The sequence below is a fragment of the Petromyzon marinus genome, chromosome 54 (assembly GCF_048934315.1).
Source record: "Petromyzon marinus isolate PM22_M1 ecotype Great Lakes invasive population chromosome 54, UKy_Petmar_22M1.pri1.0, whole genome shotgun sequence".
NCBI classification, from domain to species: domain Eukaryota; kingdom Metazoa; phylum Chordata; class Hyperoartia; order Petromyzontiformes; family Petromyzontidae; genus Petromyzon; species Petromyzon marinus.
The window spans coordinates 1,176,053-1,192,051 of record NC_133720.1 but is presented as its reverse complement, the minus strand read 5'-3'; the positions used below and the strand labels follow the sequence as shown (position 1 = coordinate 1,192,051).

Sequence of the window (15,999 nt, the reverse complement as noted above, 5' to 3'; positions counted from 1 at the left end):
ATTGAGTTGTTTTTCTTGCTGAATTCGAAAACAGGTGTTGTTGTTCTTCTGTTATTTTCATTGGCAGCTCCATGTGCTATCGGGATGCACATTGTAGAATATTGTGACGGCCGATGAGGATTATTGTGTGTACGCGATGTGTACATGAGTATAACACGATCAGATTTGTGTGAACACTGTCGTATGCGTTTTATATTTGTATACCTGTGTGTATTGTGTCTGTGTGTATTATGGCTGTGTGCATTGTGTCTGTGTGTATTGTGGCTGTGTGTATTGTGTCTGTGTGAATGATGGCTGTGTGTATTATGGCTGTGTGTATTGTGTCTGTGTGTATTGTGTCTGTGTGTATTGTGGCTGTGTGTATTGTGTATGTGTGTATTGTGTCTGTGTGTATTGTGTCTGTGTGTATTGTGGCTGTGTTTATTGTGGCTGTGTGTATTGTGGCTGTGTGTATTGTGGCTGTGTGTATTGTGTCTGTGTGTATTGTGTCTGTGTGTATTGTGGCTGTGTGTATTGTGGCTGTGTGTATTGTGTATGTGTGTATTGTGGCTGTGTGTATTGTGGATGTGTGTATTGTGTCTGTGTGTATTGTGGCTGTGTGTATTATCAGTGTTGACTGTCACAGGCACTTCTTCTGATGAGCTCTACGGCTAAGTGGCCATCCTGCTGTTTGTGTACTTGAGAATCCAGTCTTAGGCCTCCCCGACCCTCAAATGAGTACCTGGTATCATCGTCTGTAAACATCGGCGTTGGGGGAGACAAAGGCGGCCAGGCGTGGTGCTGGCCACCCACCCCCTCCAGTGCCGTGCCGGCTTTCATAGGTGCTCGCAAACAGCACTTGCCCCAACAGCCTGTCAAGGCTATACGGGGGACCTTTGTTGCTCGCATGTATTGTGTGCCTACGTGTGCGCACACGCGTGTAATTGGGGATGTCTGTATGGTGACCGCACGCGTGTTGACATGCGTGTGCGTGCGTCTGTGGGCACTGCGGGCTCCTAACACAGCACGCAATTATGTACACGCTGAATATTTAATGGGCAATTCATAAAACGCTTCCATCGTCACTGCTGCCACTACGTGATCGCAATCCCAACCAAGAGTCGCTGCCCCTCAGCCCAATGGACGTCTTCTCTCTCCTCATCCTCCTCCCCCACGTCCTCCTCCTCCTCCTCGCGTGCGGGGTCCGCATCACAGCGGGAAGACGAGGAACCCGGAGAAGGTGGAGAACTTCCAGCCGCCCGTGAGCGTGCCCCGCTCCAGCTTGAGGTGCACGCGGTTGCCCTTGTCCATGGAGAGGAGGACGCCGTTGCTCGCCGCCTCTCTGGTCACGTCCTGGTCTCCGGCGAAGGCCGAGATCACGGCCCAGCCGTTCATCACGAGCGCCACCTTTGTAGTGGGGGGTCGGTGGGGGTGGGTGGGTGTGGTGGGTGTGGTGGGTGGGTGGGTGAGGGTGGGTGAGGGTGGGTGGGGGTGGGTGGGTGGTAGTGGGTGGGTGGGTGGCAGTGGGTGGCAGTGGGTGGGTGAGGGTGGGTGGGGATGGGTGGGTGGGAGTGGGTGGGTGGGTGAGGGTGGGTGGGGGTGGGTGGGGATGGATGGGTGGGTGAGGGTGGATGGGTGGGGGTGGATGGAGGTGGGTGAGGGTGGAGGTGGGTGAGGGTGGAGGTGGGTGGGGGTGAAGGTGGGTGGGGGTGGGCACACACGCAGCACCCCACACAGCGCCGCGCGTTCGTCAGGCGCGGCCGTGTGGCCACTGGTCGCTCTCTCGCGCCTCCCATTGGTGCACAAAGACAAAGATCCCCCGTGTAGCCTTAACAGACTGTTGGGGCAAGTGCTGTTAGCGAGCACCTTTGAAGACCGGCACGGCGCACGAGGGGGTGGGTGGCCAGCACCACGCCCGGCCGCCTTTGTCTCCCCAGTGGCGATGTTTACACATCGCACCAGGTACTCATTTGAGGCCGAGTTGACCTAGGGGAGGCCCAGGACCGGTGAAAAATAATCGTCACTGGTGTTGGCCGTGAGCAGGAATCGAACCCGAGTCGCCAGGTTCGTAGCGCGGCGTAGCGCTAACCGCTGCACCACCGCTCCCCTTGGAAGTTCAACAAACGCACACACGGACGCGTTCTCGATGGGGGAAACTAAAATAAACCACTCGGCTTCAGCCGACAGGAAGGCGTTCACTTGGTCAAACACCGCATCGAAGACACCGGCTACTGCACACGGCATCGTCATCATCATCATCTCCGATTAGCACGGCTGGCTACGTACGGTGCGAATGAAGTCCACCGTACATACCATTGCTACTGGCAAACAAAGGGTCCTCATAGAGATTTGTATTCGTATTTATTTTGTTGTTGTTGCTTGTGTCTTGTAGAGTGTCGTTGCCCCTAACGGTACACCTTCCAATGTTGAAGCGCATATCTCAGGTTTAAATGTTGTTTTAATGATTGTTGTTGGTGTTGTTCTGTTTGTAATTGTGTTGTTCTGTATGTAATTACGTGTTGTTCTGTATGCTAATGATGTAACTTCTCGTATAAGGTACTCCGCGGGTCTTGCTTGCAAAGCAGCTGAATGCCACTCACCTGCGTCACCAAATAAAACTTAATTTAAAAATAAAACATCTTTTAAGAATGTATTTACAGTTTTAAATACCCAATTTTAAAACTAGAACACACAACACATGCATTTTTAAGGACAGCGCTGTCCTACCAGACAGTCTCGTCCCTTCACCTGATGAAGGCCGCTTGTGTTGTGGCCGAAACGTCATGAGAATATTATTGTGTTATTTTATTTTATTTTATCAATTTATTATTTTATTCTCATTCTACGTGACTTTACCGAACGAACCAAAGAAGACATTTTTAAGGTATTTACTTAACATAATATTTGCCCCTATTACTTAACCAGTGTGGATTTACTTAAATTCTCAGAATATCCGAAATAAAGGTACAGCCCTGCAATTGCCTGTTAACAACCCTGCTGATGGAAGGACCTCCACTAGCTAGGGTGCCCCTAGATCGTGGCCGAATCTTCCACGCACACTTTAGCATCACCGCCAGCAGCACACGTGGCCTGCCGCCGATCGACTCGCTGTGACGTACAAATGTTGTGACTGCTGGTCGGACAGAGGTGACGGGGAGGATTTCATGTTTAATGTTCCCACGTGAGCGAACCGCATGGTGACCAAGGGGTCTCACGTGGGGCTGGCACTCGTCCAGACAACGTTGGGACCAGACACCGGAGTTGGGCTACGGGGAAACTGCTGAAAGCAAAACTGAGCCGCTCTTTCGACAGATAAGTTTGGAACTTGGGCTTCCATAAAACGTTTTATTTGAACGTGCGTGAGAATATATTTATATGCGAAATAAATATTGACTTTGTCGGAAAGAATATGGGGGTACAAATATTCCGAATATGAACTAATATTACCAAATAACGATTTCTAGGGGGATTATTGAACATTCCTTTCTGGACGAAAACATAAATTGTGGCTAACAAATTCCGTGACAACATCACCACCACCATCACCAACATCACCACCATCACCACCACCACCAACAACTACCAGCAGCAGCACAATGACCATCACCGCCATCACCACCATCACCGCCACTGGGGTATTGATTCGTGCGTGTCCCGTGGTGTAGGGTGTACGACACACACATTAGGGATTCTACCCAAGCGGCGATCCGGACCAAACATGGATTTTGCATCAAGACGAGGTTGGTGGCCACGCACACATCAAGGAACTCCACCTAACGGATGGCCGAGTCCTAGACCTCGATCCCAGGAGCTCAGCGGTCTCAGCGCCACGTCTCCGACGCGGCCATGATGAATTGCCTTAGCCACCCGGCCACCGACAGCACCAATGAATGGCGTGGATCAGTGGGGAGCCGCCGTGCAGCGGTTAGCACGCTGCACCACGAACCTGGCAACCATGTAACATTCTATTCCCGTTCACGGCCACCAACACCATCAGTGACGATTATCTGAACCGGCCCTTGACCTCCCCTACGTCGACTCAGCCTCAAGTGAGTACCTGCTACAGTGTGTGAACATCGCCACTTGGGGGAGAGACAAAGGCGGCCGGGCGTGGTGTTGGTGCCGTGGGGGGTGGGCGTGGTTATCGAGAAGTGGGCGGGGCCGAGAGAGAGGAGGGGCTTGGAGCCCAGCGCGTGGTGGCTGTGTGGACGTGTCGCGGGCACCTCGATGGTCTGCCTGTTGTACACCTTCACCACGTGGAAGCTGAAGCTGTAGACGCCCTTGCGCGGTGCGGAGAAGGTGCCCGTCTCCACATCGAAGCTGTTGCCCATGTTCACGAGGATCTGCGCCGCACGCGGTGCACGCACAGCACACACAGGGAGACAAGGGTTCCCCCGATAGCATCTTCGGGTTTCCACGGCACACAGCTCATCAGCGAGCCCACCACCACACCACCCGGCTTCCACGACACACAGCTCATCAGCGAAACCACCACTACACTACCCGGCTTTCCTCGACACACAGCTCATCAGCGAGACCACCACCACACCACCCGGCTTCCACGACACACAGCTCATAAGCGAGACCACCACCACACCACCCGGCTTCCACGACACACAGCTCATCAGCGAGCCCACCACCACACCACCCGGCTTCCACGACACACAGCTCATCAGCGAAACCACCACTACACCACCCGGCTTCCACGACACACAGCTCATCAGCGAGACCACCACCACACCACCCGGTTTCCACGACACACAGCTCATCAGCGAGCCCACCACCACACCACCCGGCTTCCACGACACAGCTCATCAGCGAGACCACCACTACACCACCCGGCTTCCACGACACAGCTCATCAGCAAGACCACCACCACACCACCCGGCTTCCACGACACACAGCTCATCAGCGAGACCACCACCACACCACCCGGTTTCCACGACACACAGCTCATCAGCGAGCCCACCACCACACCACCCGGCTTCCACGACACATCTCATCAGCGAAAGCACCACTACACCACCCGGCTTCCACGACTCACAGCTCATCAGCGAGCCCACCACCACATTACCCGGCATCCAGGACACAGCTCATCAGCGAGACCACCACTACACCACCCGGCATCCACGACACACAGCTCATCAGCGAGCCCACCACCACACCACCCGGCTTCCACGACACAGCTCATCAGCGAGCCCACCACCACACCACCCGGCTTCCACGACACACAGCTCATCAGCGAGCCCGCCCCCCACCACCCGGCTTCCACGACACACAGCTCATCAGCGAGCCCGCCACCACACCACCAGGCTTCCAATGTGGGAGGAAACCGGAGCATCTGAAGTAAACCCACGCGTGTGAGCGGGCAGCACCACTCTATCCCACACAGAAGGGACAGAGAACTTCCCTCCGCGTTTTGCTGTACCGCATTCTCCTGGCGAGCCAGGGTACCGCTCCTCCTCGACACCCACAAGAAGAGAGGATGACAGAATCTCTGCGTGTGTGATCCACCAAACCTTCGCTGCAGAGGTGGCACATCCACACCCTGCTACGAGAGCAGCTAAACGCTCTGACATCTCAACCATGCGGCCACCTCCTCTACTCGCTGCACTCAGAATATCCCGCACGCTCTCATCACGAGTGGCTGCCTGGATTCGTGTCCGGGATGTCGACGCCGTCGACTCCGCTTGGGTATCAGTCCGCTGGGCCAGCCTGGCCACCTCACGATCTCGCGCCTTAAGGGGCACTCATTCATCATCATCGACCATGGTCAATCCACTGCTGGATGAAGGCCGCCCCAAATCTGCCACCGTCTCTCACGATCCTGCGACGTCACGATCCACCGGGCACCTTCCTGGGTACGAGCTGCTCCCATGGCTCCCGTCACCCCCCAGGCCCTCACCCCCCACGCCGTCACCCCCCACATCGTCACCCCCCACGCCATCACCCCCAGACTGTCACCCCCCACGCCATCACCCCCCAAACCGTCACCCCCTAGACTGTCACCCCCCACACCGTCACCCCCCACGCCCTCACCCCCCAAACCGTCACCCCCCAGACTGTCACCCGCCACACCGTCACCCCCCACGCCCTCACCCCCCAAACCGTCACCCCCCAGACTGTCACCCCCCACGCCGTCACCCCCACACCGTCACCCCCCACACCGTCACCCCCCACGCCCTCACCCCCAGACTGTCACCCCCCACACCGTCACCCCCACGCCGTCACCCCCCACACCGTCACCCCCCAGACCGTCACCCCCCAGGCCGTCACCCCCCACACCGTCACCCCCACGCCGTCACCCCCACGCCGTCACCCCCACGCCGTCACCCCCAGACCGTCACCCCCCACGCCGTCACCCCCAGACCGTCACCCCCCACGCCGTCACCCCCCACACCGTCACCCCCCACACCGTCACCCCCCACGCCCTCACCCCCAGACCGTCACCCCCCACGCCGTCACCCCCCACACCGTCACCCCCCACACCGTCACCCCCCACGCCCTCACCCCCCAGACTGTCACCCCCACACCGTCACCCCCACACCGTCACCCCCCACACCGTCACCCCCACCCCGTCACCCCCCACGCCGTCACCCCCCACGCCCTCACCCCCCACGCCGTCACCCCCAGGCCGTCACCCCCAGGCCGCGACGTGTCCTGCCCGAGCCCAGCATTCTCCACGGTTCAGACGGTGTCGTCACCCTGCGCGCCCCTCCTCTCTGTCTCCCAGCGTCGTTCCAAGCACAAGCAACACTGCGTGCCTCCCCTCCCCCCCCCCCCCCCCCGGCTTGCGGCTAAAGATCATCGAGTGAAGAAGACGTTGGGGTCGATATCACCGTCACAGTGCACCCGCGGTTTCTACTGACAGTGCACATCGAGGACAATGCGTATCAGAGAAAACGCACGCACGGAAAAGTGGCAATTCGGAGGGGGTCAGCAACTTGCACGCTCGCCTCTTCTTGCCATCGAACGCGCGAGCAATTCTATCGCTGCGACTGTCACAAACAAACAAAAAAAAACCTTCTCGTGTAACAGCGTCATGGATTTAAAAAAAACACTCGCGGAATTCACCCAAACCGCAGTACATTGGTGCGATGTTGACCACAAATATTCAAGCAAGTTGCGCTGCCGCGTGTCCCAGGTGGCGGCGCCGGTTGCATTGACAGTCATGATGAATATATCTGTCCCTAATTTGCAATTGACTCGAGACCCAATTTTCACGTGAATAGATGAGCGTTACCCACGTGGGAAATCCGTGCGGTGGAGGTTCCCAGAGGGCGAGTCTCGCGGAGGAAGCCGGATGATTTTTTTAAATCGTGTTTCGAGACGCACGAGGCACGCACGCAAAAGTAAGACGCGCCCGAATGTTTTTGGGGTTACGTTTTGATTAAAATAACAATCAAGTGTCGTTTTATAATCTGGAGAATACGGTTGCGCACTACGCTGAGCCACCTTCCGGAAGATGATCACGATCGCGCTGTTTTAGAATCGGGAGGGAGACTTCTTCAGGATTATAAAAAGGCACCCCCAAATTTTGCTCAAAATATAGTGGGAGAGAGATGGGGAGAGGGGGGAGGGAGGAGAGAGGGGAGGGGGGAGAGGGGGGAGCGCGTCTTATAATTAATAGAAAACGGTAAATCTGTACGTGATAAGATTTATCGTTAATGTCGATCAGTCGCAGGATTGACTCGAATTAATTCATCCAAAAAACGGTTACGAGGCTCATTGCAACCGGACAAATCCGGCCACAAATGGGTTTGAATTTTACCCAGATTATAACAAAATAAATAAGCAGACAATACACCTCATTCATCGAATTGTGTCTCGAATTAAAACAAATTTCAAGTCGTTTTTACTCAACCCATCGGCCCACTGCCTTCTGGGAGTGCATCGCAGCAGCATTGATTCAGGACAAGCAAACTGTTGGATCGGTATCGATCGAGTATCTCATCAGCAGAGTCGGATCGATTTTGGTGAACTGCCAAATGTTAGAGGCAGGAAACCTTTAAGATATGGGTCAAAGTTTGACTCAAAAATTATATTATACGCTACAGAAATCATTAGCGTTGTGCAGAATTTGAGCTATGCGATACAAAAAGCAATGTCCCATTAATGTCTCTGAAAGTTGAGTGGACCCCAGGGGAAAACCTAGAATAGCTCGAAACACCACTTGGCCATGGCTGAGTCTCACAGCTGGTTCACAAATAAACAAAGACAAAGATCCCCGTATAGCCTGCGCATGCTTTTTGGGCAAGTGCTGTTAGCGAGCACCTATGAAGGCGGGCACGGAACACGAAAAGGTGGGTGGCCTGGCCGCCTTTGTCTCCCCAGTGGTGATGTTTACAGCACCGCACCAGGTACTCATTTGAAGCTGAGTCGACCTAGGGGAGGCCCAGGACCGGTTCAGATAATCGTCACTGGTGTTAGTGGCCATGAGTGGGAATCAAATTTTGGTTGTCAGGTTCATAGCGCAGCGCGCTAACCAGGTAGAGAAAAATACATATCTATATATTAATAAATATATAATACCCCCACGTATGCTTCATTAATATGATTATATGGAAAGTTTAAAAGAACAAGCATTACATTTTTTGTGTATATATATTTGATTATCATGTAAACGGCATACACACTAAATAGATGCAGAACCCTCCTTCTAAGGGGTGTTTGGCCTCCTCTCCCAGGCTGGCAAGAAAGACGTGTTGGTGTTGGAAGAGGTACCCACGCTTTACCCCACCACACGCGGCCAGCCTGCGTAACAATTGACACTGGCGGGGGTAGGGAGGTGACAATTCGTTCAGGAGGTTTGGCAAACCTATTTTCTGCACTGCCACTGAGCCGAGTGCATCACACGCATTGTAAATCGTCGCTTGCTCCATCAACCCTAAAACTCAAATCGTTTCATTTGACCAGGTAAGGCCCACCGAACTATAATAGCTGTTTTTCAAAAGCGAGCTGGCCACAAATGATGGCCCGGCGAAGTTGGCTTGTCATCACGTGGAAATTTCTAGCAGCCAAATACTCGAAACACGTCTTGTTGATTCTTCATGTGGAGGGAAAAACCGGAGAATCCCGGAGAAAAATCCACGCGACCACGGGGAGAGAGACTCGCAAACTCAAAATATACAGCAGCAGGCGTCAGGGTCGGGATCGAACCCACGGCCTCCTGTAGACCAGGCGAGGCGGTTAACATCTCCGAATCGCAGGTGTGTAAGCCAACAATATCAAAGACACGACACACACCGAGGTCAAGAGGTCACCATGGCCAACCGAGTGCCGCCATCCTTCTTGCCAGATAGCACAGCTCTTTAAAAGTCAACAGCCGACATCATCGCCATCATCTGGCCGAAGGTTTTTTTTTTCTCCCGCCGGAATACAAAGTCAACATAATCTTCCTGGACTGTCCTTCGCAGCTTCAAACACAAACCATTCGGCTTCGGAATTAAAGTGAATTATTGGGCCACGCTTCGTTGGCAGAGCTGCAAAAACACACACAACTCAACACGTTTGTCAATAACGCTGCGTAAAATGTAAATAATATAAAACGATTGCTGAGTACAGGGCCCACGGAGCCCAATGTTGAGGGTACGCTGGTTACGAGCTGACGTTGCTGCAGTTGAGCCAAGAGGTCGTAGAATTTGAGAAAGAAACAACAACACGAGGTGACTTCGCAGTGGAGCAGTGGGAGAGATGAAGCGGTGGCAGAAGTGCAGTGTGGTGAGTGGGTGGGTGAGTGGGTGAGTGAGTGGGTGAGTGTGTGGGTGAGTGAGTGGGTGAGTGAGTGGGTGAGTGAGTGGGCGGGTGAGTGCGTGAGTGGGTGAGTGCGTGGGTGAGTGGGTGAGTGGGCGAGTGCGTGGGTGAGTGGGTGGGTGGGTGAGTGGGTGAGTGGGCAAGTGCGTGAGTGCGTGGGTGAGTGGGAAAGTGCGTGGGTGAGTGGGTGGGTGCGTTGGTGGGTGGGTAAGTGGGTAGGTGGGTGGGTAAGTGGGTGAGTGAGTGCATGAGTGAGTGGGTGAGTGAATAGATGCGTGCGTTTTTAAGTGAGTGGGTGGATGAGTAGGTAGGTGGGTGGGTGAGTGATTGGTTGGATGAGTGGGTGGGTGGGTACGTGAGTGTATGGGTGAGTGAATAGGTGTGTGCGTGGGTGGGTGGGTAAGTTGGTCGGTGAGTAAGTGAGTGAGTGAGTGCATGAGTGAGTGGGTGAGTGAACATATGCGTGCGTGGTTGAGTGAGTGGGTAGGTGGGTGCGTGAGTGGGTGGGTGAGTGCGTGGGTGAGTGCGTGGGTACGTGGGTGTGTGGGTGCGTGGGTGGGTGGGTAGGTTGGTGGGTGGATACGTGGGTGAGTGCATGAGTGAGTAGGTGAGTGAACAGATGCGTGCGTGGTTGAGTGAGTGGGTAGGTGGGTGCGTGAGTGGGTGGGTGAGTGAATAGGTGCGTGAGTGAGTGGGTGGGTACGTAGATGGGTGGGTAAGTGGGTGGGTGGGTGGATAAGTGGGTGATTGAGTGCATGAGTGAGTGAATGAGCAAACATATGCGTGCATGGTTGAGTGAGTAGGTAGGTGGGTGCGTGAGTGGGTGGGTGAGTGAGTGGGTGCGTGAGTGGGTGGGTACGTAGGTGGGTGGGTAAGTATGTGAGTGAGTGCATGAGTGAGTGGGTGAGTGAATGGGTGCGTGCGTTTTTGAGTGAGTGGGTGGATGAGGTGGGTGGGTGAGTGCGTGCGCGCGCGCGCGTGGGTGAATGATTGGTTGGATGAGTGGGATGGGTGAGTACGTGAGTGGGTGGGTGAGTGAGTGAGTGGGTGCGTGAGTTGGGTGAGTGGGTACGTAAGTGGGTGGGTGGGTGAGTGAGTGGGTGCGTGAGTGGGTGAGTGGGTGCGTGCGTAAGTGGGTGGGTGAGTGGGCGCGTGAGTGGGTGAGTGAGTGGGTGCGTAAGTGGGTGAGTGAGTGATTGGATGAACATGCACATAGCCTGGCACAAGCGTCGTGGTGACGTCACCGCCACTTAGTGGCGAATGGCGGTTGTTGGTGGTGGATGAGTGGGTGGGTGGGTAAGTTGATGGGTGAGTATGTGGATGAGTGGGTAGGTAGGTGCGTGAGCGGGTGAGTGATTGGTTGGATGAGTGGGTACGTGAGTGGGTGGGTGAGTGAGTGGGTGGGTGAGTGGGTGAGTGAGTCGGTGAGTAAGTGGGTGCGTGAGTGGGTGAGTGGGTGGGTGAGTCGGTGACTGAGTGGGTGGGTGGGTGAGTGGTTATGAGTGGTCTAGTGAGTGGGTAGGTGGGTGAGTACGTGAGTGGGTGAGTGAATCGTTGGTTGAGTGGGTAAGTGGGTGGGTGAGTGAGTGGTTATGTGAGTGGTTTAATGAGTGAGTAGGTAGGTGAGTACGTGAGTGGGTGAGTTGTTGGTTGAGTGGGTAGGTGAGTGGGTGGGTGAGTGGGTGAGTGAGTGCGTTACTGTGTCCTGCAGCGTGGTGGTTAACCACAGCACTGATGAGACCAAACAGTCAGTTGGGTCGACACATGGGCGGAGCAATCCACGAGTAAAGTTCACGATAACGAGATTTAAAACGACGACGTCGGTGCTTCGTGTCGTAAGTAATACAACATCACAATGTCACCGTGTCCCACGCATGCTGTTGTCTCGCTCTGGAGGAGCTACACCCGTGGGTACGTTGTGGCCATCCATTGTCTGACCGCGGCACGTGGAGCGATGTCATCCCACGTGGCGGTCTCATTCCGCCTCTGAGCATTCACGAACATCGCCATGTGATGAGCATCGCTGTCACATGCACAGCTGGGTAGGGAAGGGCTGCCCCCCCCCCCGCCCCCCGTTCTGCGGTCACTTCGCGAGCCGTCCCCTGACGAGGAGAGACGCCACTGCCCCGTGGACCACGTGGCCCGTCACGACGCCACGTGAACCACGTGGCCCGTCACGACGCCACGTGGGCCACGTGTCCCGTCACGACGCCACGTGGTTGACCACGTGTCCCGTCACGACGCTACGTGGTTGACCACGTGTCCCGTCACGACGCCACGTGGTTGACCACGTGTCCCGTCACGACGCCACGTGAACCACGTGGCCCGTCACGACGCCACGTGGTTGACCACGTGTCCCGTCACGACGCCACGTGGTTGACCACGTGTCCCGTCACGACGCCACGTGGTTGACCACGTGTCCCGTCACGACGCCACGTGGTTGACCACGTGTCCCGTCACGACGCCACGTGGTTGACCACGTGTCCCGTCACAACGCCACGTCGATATCACATCTTGGGTGGTTGGAGGGAAGACTAAAATACCTCCATGGCATTCTAATCAACTTCTTTATTTATTTTTACGCATCCGTACAATCATCTCCCTTCGTGCTACATTTCCCGAGAGCGACGGCATGTTGAACGTGAGGTGGGAATGCTCCTTGGCGTGAAACTCGGAGGCGTGAGACGCGCGAGTGTGCGCGTGAGGTGCGCTCCAAGGCGCGCGCATCTCGTCCCGATGGAGCGAGGCAACCTTGAAACAACTCCACTCGCGCTCATTAATTTTACTTGCAGGCACCCAGCTCCTGGGGACGCGATCCGCTATGGTGATGAATTCCAGCGAAGAAAATAGCATCGCGTGCACAGGCGAGGAGAGGCGCGGGGCGGATGTGAGCACGGAGAGCTTTGTCAGCACTGGGGATCCAGCCGCGGGGTACAGCGGTGGTCAGCGAACTCGACAACTCGGACCCGACTCACACTCGGAAGGTTTCGAGTTAAAATCCACAGAGGATTGCGGTTCCGCTTGGCGGCCACCCTGGCCAACACTGCGGACGCCTTAACCACGAACGCGTGCGCTGCCCGCTTCACTGGGGGATGGAGTGGGCGTTCAAGGACCCCGTGGCGTTGTTCAAACAAAGGGAGTCGGCCAAGCGAAACCGGCATCGCGTCACACCAGGACCCCCATCTCCAAGACAGACTCTGAGTGCTTCATCGTTGTGAGTGGATCAGCCCCCTCGCCGCCACCACCCCGTGGCGCGTCTCCGACGTCGCCCCCAGCACTCCGCACCTGCGGCACCGATGAGGCCGCTAACCCCGTGGCAAGCGACGCACCGATCAGGTCAACGTTGAGCGTCGTAGACGCGGCCAGTCCACGGGCGGAGTTTGACTTCTGTACTTCGGGGAATCTCGTGGGGGGGGGGGGGGTATAAATAAATAATACATTTTCTATTTTATTGCTCTTTTTGTAAACTGGTTCGAATAATATTCTTGGTTCTTTCGGTAAAGCAACGTAGAAGGGAAACAATAACATTATTTTCTTGCTGTGGTTTTCACACCTGATGATGATTGCTTGTGTTGCAGCCGAAACGTCGTGAGAATTTAATTGTTTTATATTTTTATTATTTTATTGTTTCCCTTCTACGTGACTTTACCGAAAGGACCAAGAATATGAATCCCTGCAGTCACGAAAGCTTTAAATCTAAATTTGGTTCGAATAAATTAATAAACGTGCCCAGACTCTGCCCGTGGGCGGCTACGGACGCAGACGTCCACCACGGAGACACGTGCCAGCGCTGACAACGACGTCTCAGAATGGCCACGGCCATTACAGAGTCTTGATATTTGGGTTGCCACCCTTTGAAGAGGGCAGAACGCGACACTCGTCGATGCGTCGTCTTGAGCAAGTTCTTCATCACGCAACTCCGAGCAAACAAAACAAACACGAGATCCCGGGACACTTTGACGTCCACGGACGATCCGCCAATTTGACAAGGGGACAGGCTTGGTCGGTGGACCTGAGTCGGGTGAGGAACAAGAAGAAACTCCCCAGGCCACGGTTTCAACCCTTGCTACAGCAGTCAACTGAGCAGAGGTGGATGAGCGAGGGGTTGTTTTTATTGTTAAGGGTGTTGTGTTCTTTGGGCTGCTGCGAAAACCGACCAAGTCATAAACTTCGAGACCCAATCGTCCCAGCCAAAAGTGGCGAGATAAGCAAAAAATTGTCATTGGCTGTGTTGGGGGTGAGGCGCTCCCTGCGTTTCAGCAACTTGAGCGATTTTTTTTATTTTGCTTCATGCCTACAGTGGCTGGGGACAGAAATCCGTCGCTGCGGGATTTCAGTGAAAATGCAACAACAGCAACAAGCCAAAAACAAAGATCCCCCGTATAGCCTTAACAGACTGTAGGGGCAAGTGCTGTTAGCGAGCACCTATGAAAGTGCGGAACGGTACACGAGGGGGTGGGTGGCCAGCACCACGCCCGACCGCCTTTGTCTCCCCAGTGGCGATGTTTACACACCGCACCAGGTGCTCATTTGAGGCTGAGTCGACCTAGGAGAGGCCCAGGACCGGTTCAGATAATCGTCGCCGGTGTTGGCCGTGAGCGGGAATAGAACTCGTGTCGCTGGATTCATAGCGCAGCGCGCTAACCGCTACACTACCGCTCAAAGTCGGGGCTGAAAATGCAACAGCAACAACAAGAACCGCACACACACAGACACACACACAGACACACACAGACACAGAGACACACACACACACAGACACACACACAGACACACACAGACACACACACAGACACACACAGACACAGAGACACACACACACAGATACACACACACACAGAGACACACACACAGACACACACACACAGAGACACACACAGACACAGAGACAGAGACACACACACACACACGCACACAGACACACACAGACACACACACACAGAGACACATACACAGACACACACACACAGACACAGAGACACACACACAGACACACACAGAGACACAGACACACACACAGACACACACAGAGACACACACAGACACACACACACACAGACACACACACACACAGACACAGAGACACACACACACAGACACACACAGAGACACACACACAGACACACACAGAGAGACACACACAGAGACACAGAGACAGAGACACACACGCACACAGACACACACAGACACAGACACACAGACACACACACAGAGACACACACAGAGACACACACACAGACACACACACAGACACACAGAGACACACAGACACACACACGCACACAGACACACACAGACACACAGACACACACACACAGAGACACACACACACAGACACACACACAGACACACACAGAGACACACACACAGAGACACACACAGACACACACACAGACACAGAGACACACAGACACACACACAGACACACACAGACACACACACAGACACACAGAGACACAGAGACACACACAGACACACAGAGACACACACAGACACAGAGACACACAGACACACAAACCCCTGCGAACAACTGTGTTGATGTCAACACTAGCGAGGCGCCGTGCCAGCGAGTTCAGTCGTACGGTGTGACATCTCACGGCCCCGTAGGCTTCCTGTCCCATCCTTTGCCCACACACTCTCGTCTGGATCGAGCGGCGATGCTGCCGGACGACACAAACGAATTTGCATTCATTGAGCGCTTGCTTTAAATGCCGCGGAATCTCCACGGGGCTTGCATCAAAACCAATCTCAGTCGTGCCCAGCTGTGGATCGTTTTGTCTCTGCTGTGGCCTAGATTCTGCAATTTCCACAACGGCGTGAAGAAAGCAGACGACGAAGCGTGCCCTCAAGGGCCCCGTGAGCTCATCCTTGATCTCGGCCAGTGGCCGTAGAGAAATGACGAAAGGGGTTTTAAAGCTGAAGAGCAGCCTGATGGCGAAGGGCGTTAAACTCTGTCTAGCCGTGTGTACACTAACTCTGTGTGTCTAGCTGTGTGTACACTAACTCTGTGTGTCTAGTCGTGTGTACACTAACTCTGTGTGTCTAGCCGTGTGTACACTAACCCTGTGTGTCTAGCCGTGTGTACACTAACTCTGTGTGTCTAGCTGTGTGTACACTAACCCTGTGTGTCTAGCTGTGTGTACACTAACTCTGTGTGTCTTGCTGTGTGTACACTAACTCTGTGTGTCTAGCCGTGTGTACACTAACTCTGTGTGTCTAGCCGTGTGTACACTAACTCTGTGTGTCTAGCTGTGTGTACACTAACTC

At 54.6% G+C, this 15,999-nt stretch overlaps 1 protein-coding gene across 2 annotated transcripts in view; it reads right to left on the bottom strand.

The window, feature by feature from the left end:
* Window positions 1–603: 603 nt before the first annotated feature.
* The window catches only part of LOC116954123 (cerebellin-1-like), a 32,545-nt gene continuing 17,149 nt past the window's right edge, over window positions 604–15,999 (bottom strand). For both annotated transcript variants that reach the window (XM_032974584.2, XM_076052070.1), the window contains exons 3-4: window positions 4,203–4,322; window positions 604–1,386 (exon numbers count right to left, since the gene is read on the bottom strand). In XM_032974584.2, coding sequence (XP_032830475.2) covers window positions 1,189–1,386; window positions 4,203–4,322 — 318 coding nt within the window. In that variant the 3' untranslated portion in view covers window positions 604–1,188. The remainder of the gene's footprint in view (window positions 1,387–4,202; window positions 4,323–15,999) is intronic.